General features: G+C 39.7%; 1 protein-coding gene and 1 non-coding gene across 2 annotated transcripts in view; one reads left to right on the top strand and one right to left on the bottom strand.

Annotated features, from left to right (window-relative positions):
* The window catches only part of EVA1A (eva-1 homolog A, regulator of programmed cell death), a 160653-nt gene that overhangs the window by 98505 nt on the left and 47635 nt on the right, over positions 1 to 14513 (bottom strand). The window contains exons 3-5 of the mRNA XM_072407442.1: positions 8395 to 8518; positions 5824 to 5976; positions 3741 to 3884 (exon numbers count right to left, since the gene is read on the bottom strand). Coding sequence (XP_072263543.1) covers positions 3741 to 3884; positions 5824 to 5976; positions 8395 to 8518 — 421 coding nt within the window. The remainder of the gene's footprint in view (positions 1 to 3740; positions 3885 to 5823; positions 5977 to 8394; positions 8519 to 14513) is intronic.
* TRNAR-UCU (transfer RNA arginine (anticodon UCU)) lies at positions 9695 to 9781 on the top strand. Its single transcript is given in 2 exon segments — positions 9695 to 9731; positions 9746 to 9781. It is a non-coding gene; the product is annotated as a tRNA-Arg (tRNA).

The raw sequence follows: 14513 nt of genomic DNA, 5'->3' as shown, positions 1-14513 counted from the left end.
ATAGCGTTGGACTCCCATCCTTTGGTTACACATTGATAAGGATTACAATAGACTTAAGGTGCGTACACACTTCCAATTTTTATCGTTCCAATCGAACGACGAACGATCGATTGGGCAAAAAATCGTTCGTAAAAAAGTAACCAACGACGCCGACGAACGAGGAAAGTCGCTGGAAACGAACGACCGGACCGACGGATCGGATTGGACAACGATCGTTGAACATCGTTCGTGTGTACGGTCGTTCGTTGATCGTCCATGGGCTGAGCATGCGTGATGAACGAACGTCCGTTCACTTTCCTGTCGTGCACATAGTTCCTCTATCGCTCAAACGATCGTATCTATTGTGTGTACAATATCTACGAACGATCGTGTCGTTAACTCTATGTGCAGGATCGGTGCTATACGATCGTTCATATATATCGTGCATGAACGTTCGTCGTTCGTTTTCCAACGATAATAATTGGAAGTGTGTACGTAGCTTTTAGAATAAGCTTCCCTGTTTGCATTTTTTTGCTGTCATGGATTTCCCCCAATCAAACATCAAGTGTCTTTAAATGCATTTTCCATTGTGAAGTGACAATTAAGTGCAAAAACGGTTGTAGCTGGGGCCCCAGGACGTCCATTTGGTCCTAGATGCCAGCCTAGCGTTGCCTTGTGACTGATCCAACTCTGTTTCCAATTTTTTTTTCTCTTTGTTCAATATGTCACCATTTACGACAACCTATTGTATTTTTCTCATTCTTCAACCTTGCTCACTAATACAAAAAACTACTAATTCAATTGAAAATTCTGTATACATATGTACACCTGCAAGAAGATCTTGAAAAAGCCCAAATATTGCCTAGGTACATGTTTTTTCCTTTTGTTAATGCAGAAAAAGGTGACTGTGTACAAAGGGCCTCCCCCGACCCACTAATACTCCTCCATAGCTCCTTGTTCCTCTGATGTGGGCCCAAAATCAGCAACAGTAATATCAGATATGTGGCAGTCTGAGTCTAGACCTGGACAACATCATCACAGGGGAGCAGACGACTTGCTCCCTGTACTCTGTGCCAGGTATTCTTTCCTGCTGAGAGGGAGTATGGGTAAGGTGAGTATGTAAAGGGGGGAAACCCTTTGAAGAGTCTGTCATTTTACCCTGCACGTAAAAGGTGAAAGTGTTTCTGTGACTTTTCATATTTCTATGTAAAAGCAGCAATTTATTTTATGAACAGTTGGATCTTCTTGTGCTACCATTGACTTTGCTAGCCAACATAAAAATAATATAGAAACAAATAAATATTACAAAAAAGAAAAAGACTGTAAAGCAACAATAATATGAAGTCAGCAATATAAAACTGGATGTGGGATAATCATAAAAAGAAATTCTGATAATTCTCTTTAGAGAAAATTGGTAAAAAACTTTGAAACATAAATATAGGCTTTATGTTAGTTTAATTGAAATACATATAATTAGTGTCTAGTTAGCCTGAATGGGCTTGCCCGTATGATCCTCATGAAACTCATGAAGATGAAGTTGTATTGGCATAAACCCAGCCCGACTCATTCACCCATATCACTGCCTACAAGAGAAATACATTGACTGTACAGGGAGAACAGGAATGTTCCAAAGCATATCATTCTGAAAACTGTTACTCAGTAAACCACAACAGTTTAAGCTGAAAGGCGTGAAATCCCAACTCCCCTGCAACATTGCATTCCTGGGTGCAGCTCCCACCAGGGACATTACGTGTTACTTGTATGTTTTCAACGAACGTGTGTAAGGTTTCCTCCAAGGTCCCCAACTTTTCTTTAGATAATCCCACATGTGTTGCATGCAATATACCTTATAACCATTAGGAAAAGATTTATTATTTTGTTTCAGGCAAATGCATACAAACCCCTTAGGCCTCATACACATTGAGCAATTTTCACTTTCAATTTACATTTAACAATCAATTGTTTTATTAAAGTCAATAAGAAGGAATTGCAATCGCAAGTGTCCTAGTAACCAAATAAAACAAATAGTATAAAGAAACAAAGTTGTCAGGAATCACCAAATGTGGGAGGGTGAAGACTTGACTGCTATATAGGTGTCTCTCCCTTGCTGGCTATATTACCAATGTTTCCTAACAACAACAAAAATGGCGGAGAATGCGAGTAGGAGAGCAGGGGCTCAGCCACCCAGCCAGAGGGAGCAACACATGCATGGGGGTGAGCTTTGTTCTGCATGCAAGTGTTCACCAAAGAAATCCAGCTGTTGGTGGGTTCTCTCAAGTGGCAGGATCATATAAGTTAGAGGGACAGATGACAACACTGGAACATGCACCTTTAAAACCAAGTCACAAAGTCAACAATCTTTTTTCTTTCCTGACATTTTCCCTAAAGCCTTTGAAGGAAGGATTTGAAATTAACAATGCTAAAATGTCTTTGTCTGATTTATCAGATCATAATCAGAATTATGACAGGTCTAATTACAGGTCTAATTAAAAGCTAATAAACCATGACAAGTAAGCTAAATCCAATGGGATTTGAAAACTGAAGTCACATGGCTAAATAAGAAACCCTCATTGATATGGTAAATCTTTGTGAACTGAGACTAATGTATTTTCTGCTTTCATGTGATAAATGCACCAACATGATTTCTTTGTAGTAACTATTGCTAGTGCGCCAGTCACTGACACAGACGTCTTTGCAGCCACTAATCACCAAATAATAGGCTGTGGCGGAATGATTGTAAATATGTTAACATGATACTCTGACAGCTGCATGCCAGCTCTTTACTAGGAAGAGGTGTTCATTTCTCTTCTGGAACAAACTGCTCAATAGAAGCAAGCTCTGGAAGTGCCAAGGTCAGAGGAGTATAGTGTTACCGACCTTTCATTCACACAAGAATAGCTGCTACTACCAGTCATTAGTTGTGTACAAGGAGTTCATGTTCAAACACTATGGGAGAGGAGGGGGTGTCCCAGGACAATACGTTACAAATTGCAATGACTTGTATGGTGGTATTAGTAGATAATCATGAATGGAAAAAGTTTTAGCATATCTAGAGTCAAACCTCTTTTGAGTGGGGCAAGGTTAAAACCCAAAATGTTTCCCATTGGGAAGATCTTTCTGTACTTTGTTCCCCATTGAAATTACGGGAACACAGAAATTTGCTAAAGTAAAAGGAAATTCCTTAGACCTAGTACAAAAGATGTAATTTGTGCTTATCTCTGATACGATAAAATATTCTGGTGTAAAGTGAATTCAACAGTTGACCAATTGTAACCTACAATTGTTTTGGTCCTTAATGGAACATGTTTGTAAATATTGATAAAAAGTATACAAATCATATACTGTATCACAGAAAGCAGTTCTGGCAACGTTTCTGCCATCAAAAATCAAGCTGGGAATATTGATCACTTCACTGCTTTGGTATCAAAAACATTTAGTAGACTTTGATCAGCATTCCAACACCACTAGCTTTGTACTGCTTGGTGATGTGGCCATCAAACACCTGTGCTTAATTCATACAAAGAACGGCCTTTCCCAATCAACATTCCATCAATTTTTGGTAAGGAAAAGGCTAAATGTTCATACAAATTATTGTTCTTATCAAAGCTATCAAGCTAGAAAAAAAGTTAAATATTTTAAGCCTAAAATAATTCCTCCTTGTTTAGATCCGGATGGAGTAGAACCAGAAAACTCTCGCACAGATGATTACTATTCCCTGATGTAAATAAAAAAATAAGGAATGCAAGCGTGTGTAGACTCACCACAGGTGTAGATCACATTTAGATGTTTGCGGACTCCCGGGTAACAAGGGTCTCCAAACTCATAGGTGCTGGCATAGATGCTGCAGCTCCTCTTGCCTTGGCAGCGCTGTGTCATGAGTGACAGTGAAGAAGTTGATTGGCATTCTGGAGAGACCAAACAAAATAGAACTTTGGTTTAAACAAAAAAATCATGTATGGTTTCTAATGGAATGCAACGTAATAATAATAATATTAAAGAAATGGTAATTTGTAAAATGCTGAATTATGAGGCCTAAACCAGACCATAATGACTATGGCATACTGCTTTAAGATCAGTGGGAGGTGTGCCCACCCCAACATGGCATAATGGTGAAGATTGGTTCTATAATGTAAATATTTGTTTATTCTTCCAAATGGTCTGGTAAATAAACTACTGAAAATCTTTCTTATAGCTGTTCATAAACCACAAAAAAACTGCAGAACAGATTACAGAACACCTCCCACCATTATTAGGATGATGTGGAGATGATTTATCATTCTTTTATCCCAATGTACTTTCTGACCTTAGCTGGTAACACCTTTCCAAATAGGTACAGTAGATTGAGTGAGTGAAGCCACCATAGACAAAGACTGGTAAGTTGCAATATATTACATTTTTGTTTTTTGTGTTTATATATGCTTTAGGCTAGTGAAAGGCCAGTCTTCTCAACAGTCCAAGGCAGACTTGTAGGAGAGGATGTTGCCAGGACTAACTGATATCGTGGATGTGGAATTACCTAGCTTTTCAACCTAGTACTTATAGATAAGGGTGGTAGGAAATGTTTGCTTCACCCTATAACACAACTTAAATACACAACCCACAACAGCATATGTTTAGCTGGTGGGTGAATTTTTAAGCATTTCATTGTTGACCCAGGGAACATCTTATTGTCTTGCTGTATCAGGAATGATTTTCCCCTCTTAGAGTAAATTGAACCCCATTTTTAAGGTTTTTTTTTATGCTTTTATCTGGATAAATGTGCAAATATGGTTTAATTGGAAATATGCTGAATTATATTATGTTTATTTCTCCTGTGGTTGAACTTAGTAGACTTATGTCTCTATTTAAACCTAACTATGTAACTATATAACTATAAAGGCCAATCAGAAGTAGCCATTCAAGTGTTCACACACCCCATTTCCACAATTTGCTCATTCTTGGTTTTAAAGATTTTGGGGTTCTGTGTAAGGACCATACAACAGCGAGAATTGAACATAAATGCACACAATGTTAATTGTCTCCAAAATTCTGAAAATGTAGCTCAATGTTATATCATTCACAATTACTGTACATAACACTGCTAACTGCTGGACTTGAAGAGCAAGACTCTTGAGGACATACATGTTACTTGTTCACTACATAAATAAATGACCAAATCCTACTATAAACAGAATTTGCTGCAAGCATAACTTTGCCATACCATGTGTCACCACACAATTACTATGCAATATCATGTTTATTTTAAAAACATAACTGACAAGTTCTGCTATCACAGGATGGAATAATTGTTTCAAGAGCAAGTATCAGTGAACCCTGGAGGAGAACTGGTGTGTCACCAATTTTAACAGGCAGCTGCCAGCATTACAGTGCTTCAGCAACTATTCAATCTATAATAATAGCCTTTTGTTTGCCTTAGAATATTTTTTCTGCCCCACGTCTGTGTTTTTCACAGCCACCCTTGCAAAACAACATTTTTTTGCAAAAACACAAGGCATTGGTATTTATAAAGAGGATTTTGAGTATTCATACCTCCTACCGGCCTACCGTCAGTCTGCAGGCAGCATGCTTATCGGCATATGTAATATTTTTATTTTCTTTAGAATAGGTCAGGGTTAAATCTTTAAAACCTTAGCTAACAAAACGACTACAAGTACATTTTAGTGCCATAGTTCTGCTAAGGAACCTTCTTTCCACTTCCTCCAAAATTAAACCAACTTCCCATATTGTTGAGCCATCTTGGGAAGAGATGTCTTCCTTGGTTCTTGTCTTCATGACAACCCAAAAAAGACTAACTTGGTGACCTCATGAGAAGGCAAATCAGAAGGGGTTGGGTGTACCTCTTACCTGTAGAAGGCATGGCCAGGTTCTGGTATGGGCACTCCAAGCTGTCACCTTGTGCTCTTCCAAATGTAGAAGAATAGATGGCAATCACTGTGTTCCTCTTACAGCTCAGCCTCAGCCGGTCATCCTCGCAGGCTACCTTACTCTTAAATTCATCTGTAATGAAGGTATATGTATCATTACAGTGCAAAGTTTTCAATCCAAATAAATATTTCTTCAAATAGGTGTATTTAGGATCACATATAGGCAGCATGGTGGCTCAGAAGTTGACACTCTGGTTCCGGGTTCGAATTTTGGCCAGGACACTGCGTGGAGTTTGCATGTTTGCATTGATTTCTTCCCACATTCCAAAAACATGCAATTAGGTTAATTGGCTTCCCCCACCCAAAAGAAAAAAATACCTTAGACTGCATTAAAGACATATAACTGTCTCTATAATGGTGGAGACATTAGATTGTGAGCCCTTTGAGGGGCAGCTAGTGACATGACTTTGGACTTTGTAAAGTGCTGTGTAATATGTAGCACTTTATAAATACTGTGTAATATACCCAGTGGCCAGAAACCTCCATCTACATACGAGGGGTTGCTGAGAAGTTCCTGGCTTTGCCCAGAAAGAAGAAATCCAGAGTTATGAAATAACACATTTATTCAACACACTCCCCCCCGAGACTGATGCATTTGGTACAACTTAGCTGAAGCTTTTCTAAACCAAATCAAATAAAGGTCCTTTGTTTGGGCTGCAAACCAGCTCTCAGCAGCATCTTGACATCAGAAATGTCCTGAAAATGTTGCTCTTTCAGGTGTTTCTTCAAATTCGGGAACAGATGATAGTCCGAAGGGGCCAGGTCAGGTGAGTAAGGGGGATGGTGGACCAATTGCAAACCCAGGGTGTTCAACTAGGCAGCCACAACGTTGGACGTGTGCGCAGGTGCATTGTCCTGCAAAAAAAGGATCCCTTTGGTCACCTTTCCACGGCGTTTCGCCCTAATTGCCTCCTTCAGCTGGTCCAGGAGGTTAGCATAATACTGTCCGGTGATACTAGAGCCCTGAGGTAGGTAGTCCACCAGCAGAATACTGTCTTTGTCCAAGAAAACGGACGCCATGACTTTTTTGGCTGATTTCTGGGTTCAGAACTTCTTCGGCCGCGGGGACCCACTGTGGCGCCATTGCTTGGACTGTTCCTTTCAGGAACAAAGATGTGGAGCCAGGTTTCATCCTCAGTCACTAACCTAGCCAAAAAGTCCTACGCAGCTTCAAAATAGGCCAAAACGGCTTTGGATGCTTCAACTAGTTCCTTCTTCTGATCACTGTTCAAACATTTCGGGACCCACTTCGCTGAAAGCTTGCGCATGTTCAAGATAGTGGTGATAACAAACCCAACACGCTCCCGTGAGATGTCAAGTATCTGGGCTATCTTTTTTGCGGATATTCGCCGGTCCTCAATAATCAGCTCATGGATAGCATCGCAGGATGCCGGGTCAGTTGAGGGTGGGGGTTCCCACTGCAGGGCTCATCTTAAACAGTGAAATGCCCAGTCTTGAATCGAGAAACCAAGTTTTAACAGTGCTGTAGGAAGGAAACTTCTCCCCCAGTGTTTGGGACATCTCTTTTTGGAGAAACAAAAACTTCATGATGGCCCATAACTCCAACAACATGAAAATTGCTTGTGCCTCTGCCATCACAGTTTCTCACTAAAAGAAAAACCAGTTTTAAGAATGGCAAAGACCTGATATTTGCACAGTTACATACTAAGATATTAGGCTGTTATATGCCCCCACAGTCATTTTTCTATTTCATCTGGAAGGAGGCAAAGCCAGGAACTTCTCATCACCCCCTCGTATAGGCAGAGGACTCCTATAAGGAGATGATTCGTTTTCTCTAAAAGTTCAATGCTGGTAGTTCTTAACAGGGTTTTTGAAATAAACATGACCACTGCCACTGATTGTATGCCAAAGATCCCACATAAGTATTGCACTTCATAGAAAACAATGTTCCTGCTTGGCAGTTACACAAGTTTTATGGCATAGACACAAACTTTACAAACACTACAATGCATGGACACCCAGAGGTCCCATAGCCTGTAATCCCTGGAGGAGGTGGGGTGACAATATTTAAGCTGGGGACTTTACCTAAGGTGAAATGTAAGAAGGATATGTAACATTTCCCAAGGATCAACTTTATTTGTAACCTAAATCTGGGATCATTGTCCAAGACCATAAAGAAAGGGATTTCCTGAAGATGCCCTCCCCAATCAAGTGGGGATTGGCTTCCAAATGTAATGTATGTGGTGCTTTATTGTTCTTTAAACCATAGTACATTTTTTATTCACTAGTACATGAAAAGACAAAGATGGTGGGGAAAGATGGTCTACTCCTGCATTAGTAGTGAAGTTGCTGCCGGAGCACAGTGGAGTGGGAGGTGGGGTTCACATGAATATGTGTAACAACTTACAAAACCATTGGCCATAATCACAGCGTTTACACATGCCCATTGGCTGGACTTGGCCATTCAAATAACAATCATTGCAAATGGGACTCTACAAGAACACACTGGCCTTGGAAGTATTGTACTTACTTGGCCTACACTTGTATCCCACCTCCAGGTATTTGCTGGTCCCTGGACATGGATCAGAGCCAAACAAACGGCTGTTGACAAAAAGCTGGCAGTTCCTCCGGTCCTGGCACTCATCCAATACTTTCTAAACATGAAAAGTTCAGGATTAAAAGTTATGGCAAAAAGACAGATGTGACACTCAATAAAATATAACTGAAAAGTCTGGTGCTGGGTCTGACACTTTCTTGACTGGGCACCACTGCCAATGGTGTAGGGATTGCTTTACTATACACAATGTCCTCTCTACCAGTTGCTTCCTATTGGGCAGATGTGCCATGATTGGGGGATCAATGCAAGCACTACCTATGGTATGATGTTAGGGTGTGGGGGGACAGGTATTTCTTTTTGAAAGCCTTTAATTAACTCTGTTATCAAAATCCAAACAAGGAGTGATTTAGGTTTTTTGGAAATGGACCTATCTGAAGAGAAAGATGTTGTTGCTTTTTTTGTTACCTAATTAGATTTTCCCTGATTTGTCTACAATCTGATGACATAAAGGGCTAAAAGTGACCAAACTATTACTGCAGGTAAAACCCCTTAGTGTCTTTTATTTTAAATGACACTGATTAATTACCCTTCAGTGAAGGCATAGTGAAAGTCACAAAATGTTTTTTTTTTTTAAAAAGTGTTGATGTATTCAAAGCAAAATTTTCATTAGCTTAGGACATTAATTTGAGGGATTAGAACAATTTGTCAAGTTTTTATTTCTGTCTGTGTCCACAAAGGAGAGATTCAACCTCAATATTTGTCTTAATGGCCATTTTCACTGAGACTGAAAAGTGGGTAAAATGCGAAATCCTGAGTAATAAAAAGGGGGAAGGTTTAACAATTCTCTGCATCAAAACGAAAAAAATTGGGGTTTTACATAGAAAATATGAAGGGGAGAGAAAAAAATCTTTTACTACTAAAATCTAACAATTAAAATATTATGTTCATTTCCATATTCATTTCTGGGCAATTGTTTTTCTCAGAAGCTGTTAACTTGTGAAATTTGCCAGTGTTGGGAGATTAATATTCAGTAAAGCGAATGCATGAACATGGAAGTGACATCAAAAGTTTTGCATAAACAGCAATGGCCGAAATGTGCTACCATACACATCCAGCATAGAATATTCTTCCTATAACTATGTACTATTCTTAGACCTGTAAGCAGGGAAATACGATATACACTCAGAAGACGGAGGAAAGGGGCACAGAAATAGACATCTGTGATCAGCACAATACACCTGCTAATGACTTCTCAGAAGCCTATGGGTCAGCTGGCTCTGTGGCGCAATGGATAGCGCATTGGACTTCTAGCTGTGTTGTGGACATTCAAAGGTTGTGGGTTCGAGTCCCACCAGAGTCGCATTTTGTGAAATGTCTACTAAAGCAGTGTGGAGTGAGTTCTGTGTACATAAAGCAAATCAAACTACAAGCGTGTGCCAAACACAGTGAAAAAAATAAACTGGGTGAATAACCCTCCTTCTGTAAAAAGATGATGGCACTTTTGTACTACCAACAGAAGCTGAAATTACAATGAGGAGGGTTGTGAAACTCTTTAGGCATGTGCAGACTAGTGGTGTTTTACTGCAGGTTTTAAGTCTTTTAAAACCCCGTGCAATAGTTTGCAAGCAGCTGCAAAAACTAGCCAAGCAGTTTCTTTTTATTTCTTTCATCTGACGTTGGGTTTTACCATTAAGTCCCATAGTGTATCATGGTGTAATGCCATGTGCTGTGCTATACCTGAGAAGGTGTATGGTAACAGGGTACCAGGCCCAGAGAATAATTAAAAACAAAATATTGCGCATAATGGGAGACTGAAGGCTTAATTATTAAAGCAGATGAAATAGCATTAACAGATTTAATTCTGAGTGTAATTATGAGTGCATGTCAGTTCAACTGACTGCCTGCTTTTCCCTTTCCCAGTGTTATTCTGCTGTACAAGAGGCTTGCAATAAAAAAATAGATTATTAAAGTAGAGATGCATTAATAAGTGCATTTTTATCTAAAACCTTGCCTATAGTTTACATCAAAACATCAGGTTTATGGTCTTGAACTATTTAGTTGCTAAAATAATATGACATATATGTTTCTCCTAGCCAGTTAATGTATGCAACTATTAGATATCAAGTAACCTTTAACCTTTGTGTTCCCTGTGAGAATTTAAGAGGTAGGCGACAGAGTCTAGGGTCTGTTAATGAAGCAGTGAATCTGTCAAACACTGGCTTTGAAAACACATGCACCTGGAATATCATTCACAAGATAATGTCAGATGAATATCAGATTTATTTATAATTAGACCCCTAGATGTAGCTCACAGTTATGTCATATTTAAGACTTGTAGTTAAATAAATAAAAAGATGAAGATTCTTTGCTGGCTGCAGAGTTGCTGCCTTTTGGCTTCAACAAAACTAAATATTTATTAATGGTTGGGGGTTTGTATGAAATGAATGAGTGTGACTCATCTACAATCAGCATAGTAAGTTAGAGACACTTTGTATTTTTCTATATCATTTTACCAATACCACCAGTATTATCCAGCAATGTATGTGTGTGAACTTGACAAAAAATAAATGACAAATGAAAATAAAAAAGTTTGGAGACCATTTTTCATACCTATGGCCAGCATATTCTGAGTGATTATTATGGTTTTTAGAAAAGTCACACCTGTTTGCACAAATTGATACTGTTTGTGCTAGGCCAATTCCCACTCAGCCATGAAAGAGCTTTGTAATCAGATAAAATGAAGCGTCCAGCCATATAACTAAGCCTGCCTACTGACATTTTGTGTGTTGGTCCCTTTAACTGGTTTTCCCATGACACCTTGAGGCTCTGTACACACTGGGTATAAATGCAGGTGCTCAGAGAGGTTGTACCTGGTGATGTATTTGGGTAATTGATCTGCAGCTAGGTGTGTGGGCCACCATTGTCAGAGTTGGTATATATGCAGCTGGAGAGCCAAATAGCCCATGGATTTATTGCAAGCCCCAGCTACCATTAGGCGTGCTTCCAGTGGACTGTTGACTGTAGGCTTTGCATCCATCCGGGTGATCACCCTTGACTTCAAGGCTGATCTGGACTCCAGTGTGAGAGACTTTGCTCATCAGAGAAGCTGTTCTTTCCATAGAGACATTGTTGTGTTCAGTTAATAATCCTATTTGGTGCTTCTAGCTGAAGAAGTTATTGATCTCAACAGTTCTGTATTTGTTGATGTATATGAATTTTGACTGGGTTCAAATATCTGTAAGTGTTGGGGCTTGCATTCTTGTAGTGGTGTGTGGGGTATGTTTTTTTCAGTGTTGAAGAGACCAGTAGAATATTTAGTTGCATTCAACTGGACTTCTTCCAATGCTGAAGATGTTTTATATGCAGGTGGAGTTGATTTTGCACCTTGTGTGCACTTCCACTGGCATCCAGCAGGTGGCTTGCTGTAGAGTCATCTGCTGGTTTACCAACACATGTGGCTTGTAATGAATAGGGCCTATAAATTTTGGATTCACACCTTGCCTGGTATTAGACTTGGACCTGCACTTGCCCTTTTTTCCCTGTTCTAGACATCCTATGTGGAATATAGTTTGCTACTGTATGTTTAAGGGTTGTTTGCACTGTTTCAGCTTAGTGTAATTATTGTCTAAGTCTTGTATGCCCTTGTATCTGATAAACATGCCTAACCTATCCCTTATTTTATGGCTATGCAATGTAAACTGGCAATGCTCTCCTTTTTTCTTTTCTGCTGGGAAAAACTTGACATTAAGCTTCATGTCTTCAATGTTACAGGAAAAAGTCCATTTGAATGTTACTGACTACTACTAGATATACAATGACCTGCATAAATGGATTGGCTTTTATATTAGAAATCACCTGTAGTCCTAGATGGGTTAACTCTTGCTGTACTCAACTTTTTTACAAGCACCTGTGTTGCCCTGAAACCAGCTAGAAGCCTTTCTGCATAAACTTGTTATGTCAAACTGGTGATGAAGGAACCACCTCTACCTGTTTCAGCTTTATTGACACCTTAGAATAATATATTTTTCTGGAACTGACTCCTGCGGGATCTCTTCAATCAATCTTTTGGGCAGGGGTAAGAATTTCTGCTGACACAAATGCTGTACTTGATAATTTTATTCTTTTCTAAAATGACCAAGGGATTATACGAGGGGGTGATAAATTCCCGTCTGCAAAGGACATTCACACCGAGATGTCAACCACTGGGGGAGAAGTGTCCTTCCTACAGCACTGTCAAAACCTGGATATCTTGTTTCAAGACTGGGAATTTCACCGTTGAAGATGAGCCCCGCAGTGGGCGCCCCCAACCCCAACTAGCCCGGCAACCTGCGATGCTATCCATGAGCTGATTATTGAGGACCAGTAAATATCCGGAAAAAAAGATAGCCCAGATACTTGACATCTTGCTCCACATTTATGATCCTGAAACCAAGGAATGGCACCACAGCGGGTCCCAGCGGCTGAAGACGTTCCGAACCCAGAAATCGGCCAAAAATGTAATGGCATCTGTTTTCTGGGACAAAGATGGTATTCTGTTGGTGGACTACTTAACTCAGGGCTTCAGTATCACTGGACAGTATTATGCCAACCTCCCTGACCAGCTAAAGGAGGCAATTAAGATGAAAGGCCGTGGAAAGTTGATCGAAGGGATCCTTTTTTGTGCAGGGCAATTCACTTGTGCACGTGTCCAATGTTGTGGCTGCCAAATTGAACACTCTGGGTTTCCAAATTGGTCCACCATCCCTCCTACTCGCCTGACCTGGCCCCTACAGACTATTATCTGTTCCCGAATTTCACAAAACACCTGACAATGCTTTGAGGACATCTCTGATGTCAAAGATGCTGCTGAGAGCTGGTTTGCAGCCCAACCAAAGGACCTATATTTCAACAGCCTAGAAAAGCTGCAACTATGCTGTACCAAGTGCATCAGTCTCGGGGGGAGGAGAATATGTTGAATAAATGTGTTTCATAACTCTGGCTGTCTTCTTTCTGGGCAAAGCCAGGAACTTGTCAGCACCCCCTCGTATATTATGTGCCAAGTGGTGTTTGGATATTTGATACATTCTATATAACATAGTCGGCCTAGCTGCTTAGAATGAACATTACCTGTAATCACATTAATGGCCACAGTCTTGAACCATGGGACACTCTATAGGTTTTGCATGCAATTAAGACACAGCTGTTAGTGTTTATAATTTAGTAAAGGTGTATGTACAGTTAGGTCCATAAATATTTGGCCAGAGACAACTTTTTTTTTTCTAGTTTTGGTTCTGTACATTACCACAATTTTAAATAAAACAACTTGGATGCAGTTGAACTGCAGACTTTCAGCTTTAATTTGCATAAAAATGTGAGGAACTAAAGCCTTTTTTTTTTTTTTCCATCATTTTGGTAAAGGTTGATCTTGGTTTCATTTGTCCAAAGAATATTTTTCCAGAACTGTGCCGGCTTTTTTTGGGTGTTTTTGAGCAAAGTCCAATCTAGCCTTTCTATTCTTGAAGCATATGAGTGGCTTGCACCTTGCAGTGCACCCTCTGTATTTACTTTCATGCAGTCGTCTCTTTATGGTAGACTTGGATATCGGTGCGCCTACTTCCTGGAGAGTGTTGTTCACTTGGTTGGTTGTTGTGAACGGATTTCTCTTCAGCATGGAAATTATTCTGCCATCATCCAACACTGTTGTCTTCCATGGATGTCCAGGTCTTCTGGCGTTGCTGAGTTCACCAGTGCTTTGTTTCTTTCTCATGATGTACCAAACTGTAGATTTTGTAAACTCCTAATATTGTAGCAATTTCAGTTTTTTTTTTTTTTTTTTTTTTTTCTGATTTTGCAGCTTAAGGATGGCTTGTTTAACCTGCATGGAGAGCTCCTCTGACTCCTTATCTAAGTGATAATGACATAAAGAAAGGAATTGCCCACACCTGCCCATGAAATAGCTTTTGAGTAAATTGTCCAATGAAAATAAGCCAATGAAATGAAGTGATTGTGATAAAAAAAAGGCTTTAGTTTATCACATTTTTATGCAATCTTTTTGTTCAACCCACTGAATTAAAGCTGAAAGTCTGCAGTTCAACTACACCTGATTTGTTTCA

Source organism: Pyxicephalus adspersus, chromosome 4 (genome assembly GCF_032062135.1).
Source record: "Pyxicephalus adspersus chromosome 4, UCB_Pads_2.0, whole genome shotgun sequence".
Classification (NCBI taxonomy): domain Eukaryota; kingdom Metazoa; phylum Chordata; class Amphibia; order Anura; family Pyxicephalidae; genus Pyxicephalus; species Pyxicephalus adspersus.
The sequence above is the reverse complement of the archived record's forward strand: the minus strand, read 5'-3'. Positions and strand labels throughout refer to the sequence as shown.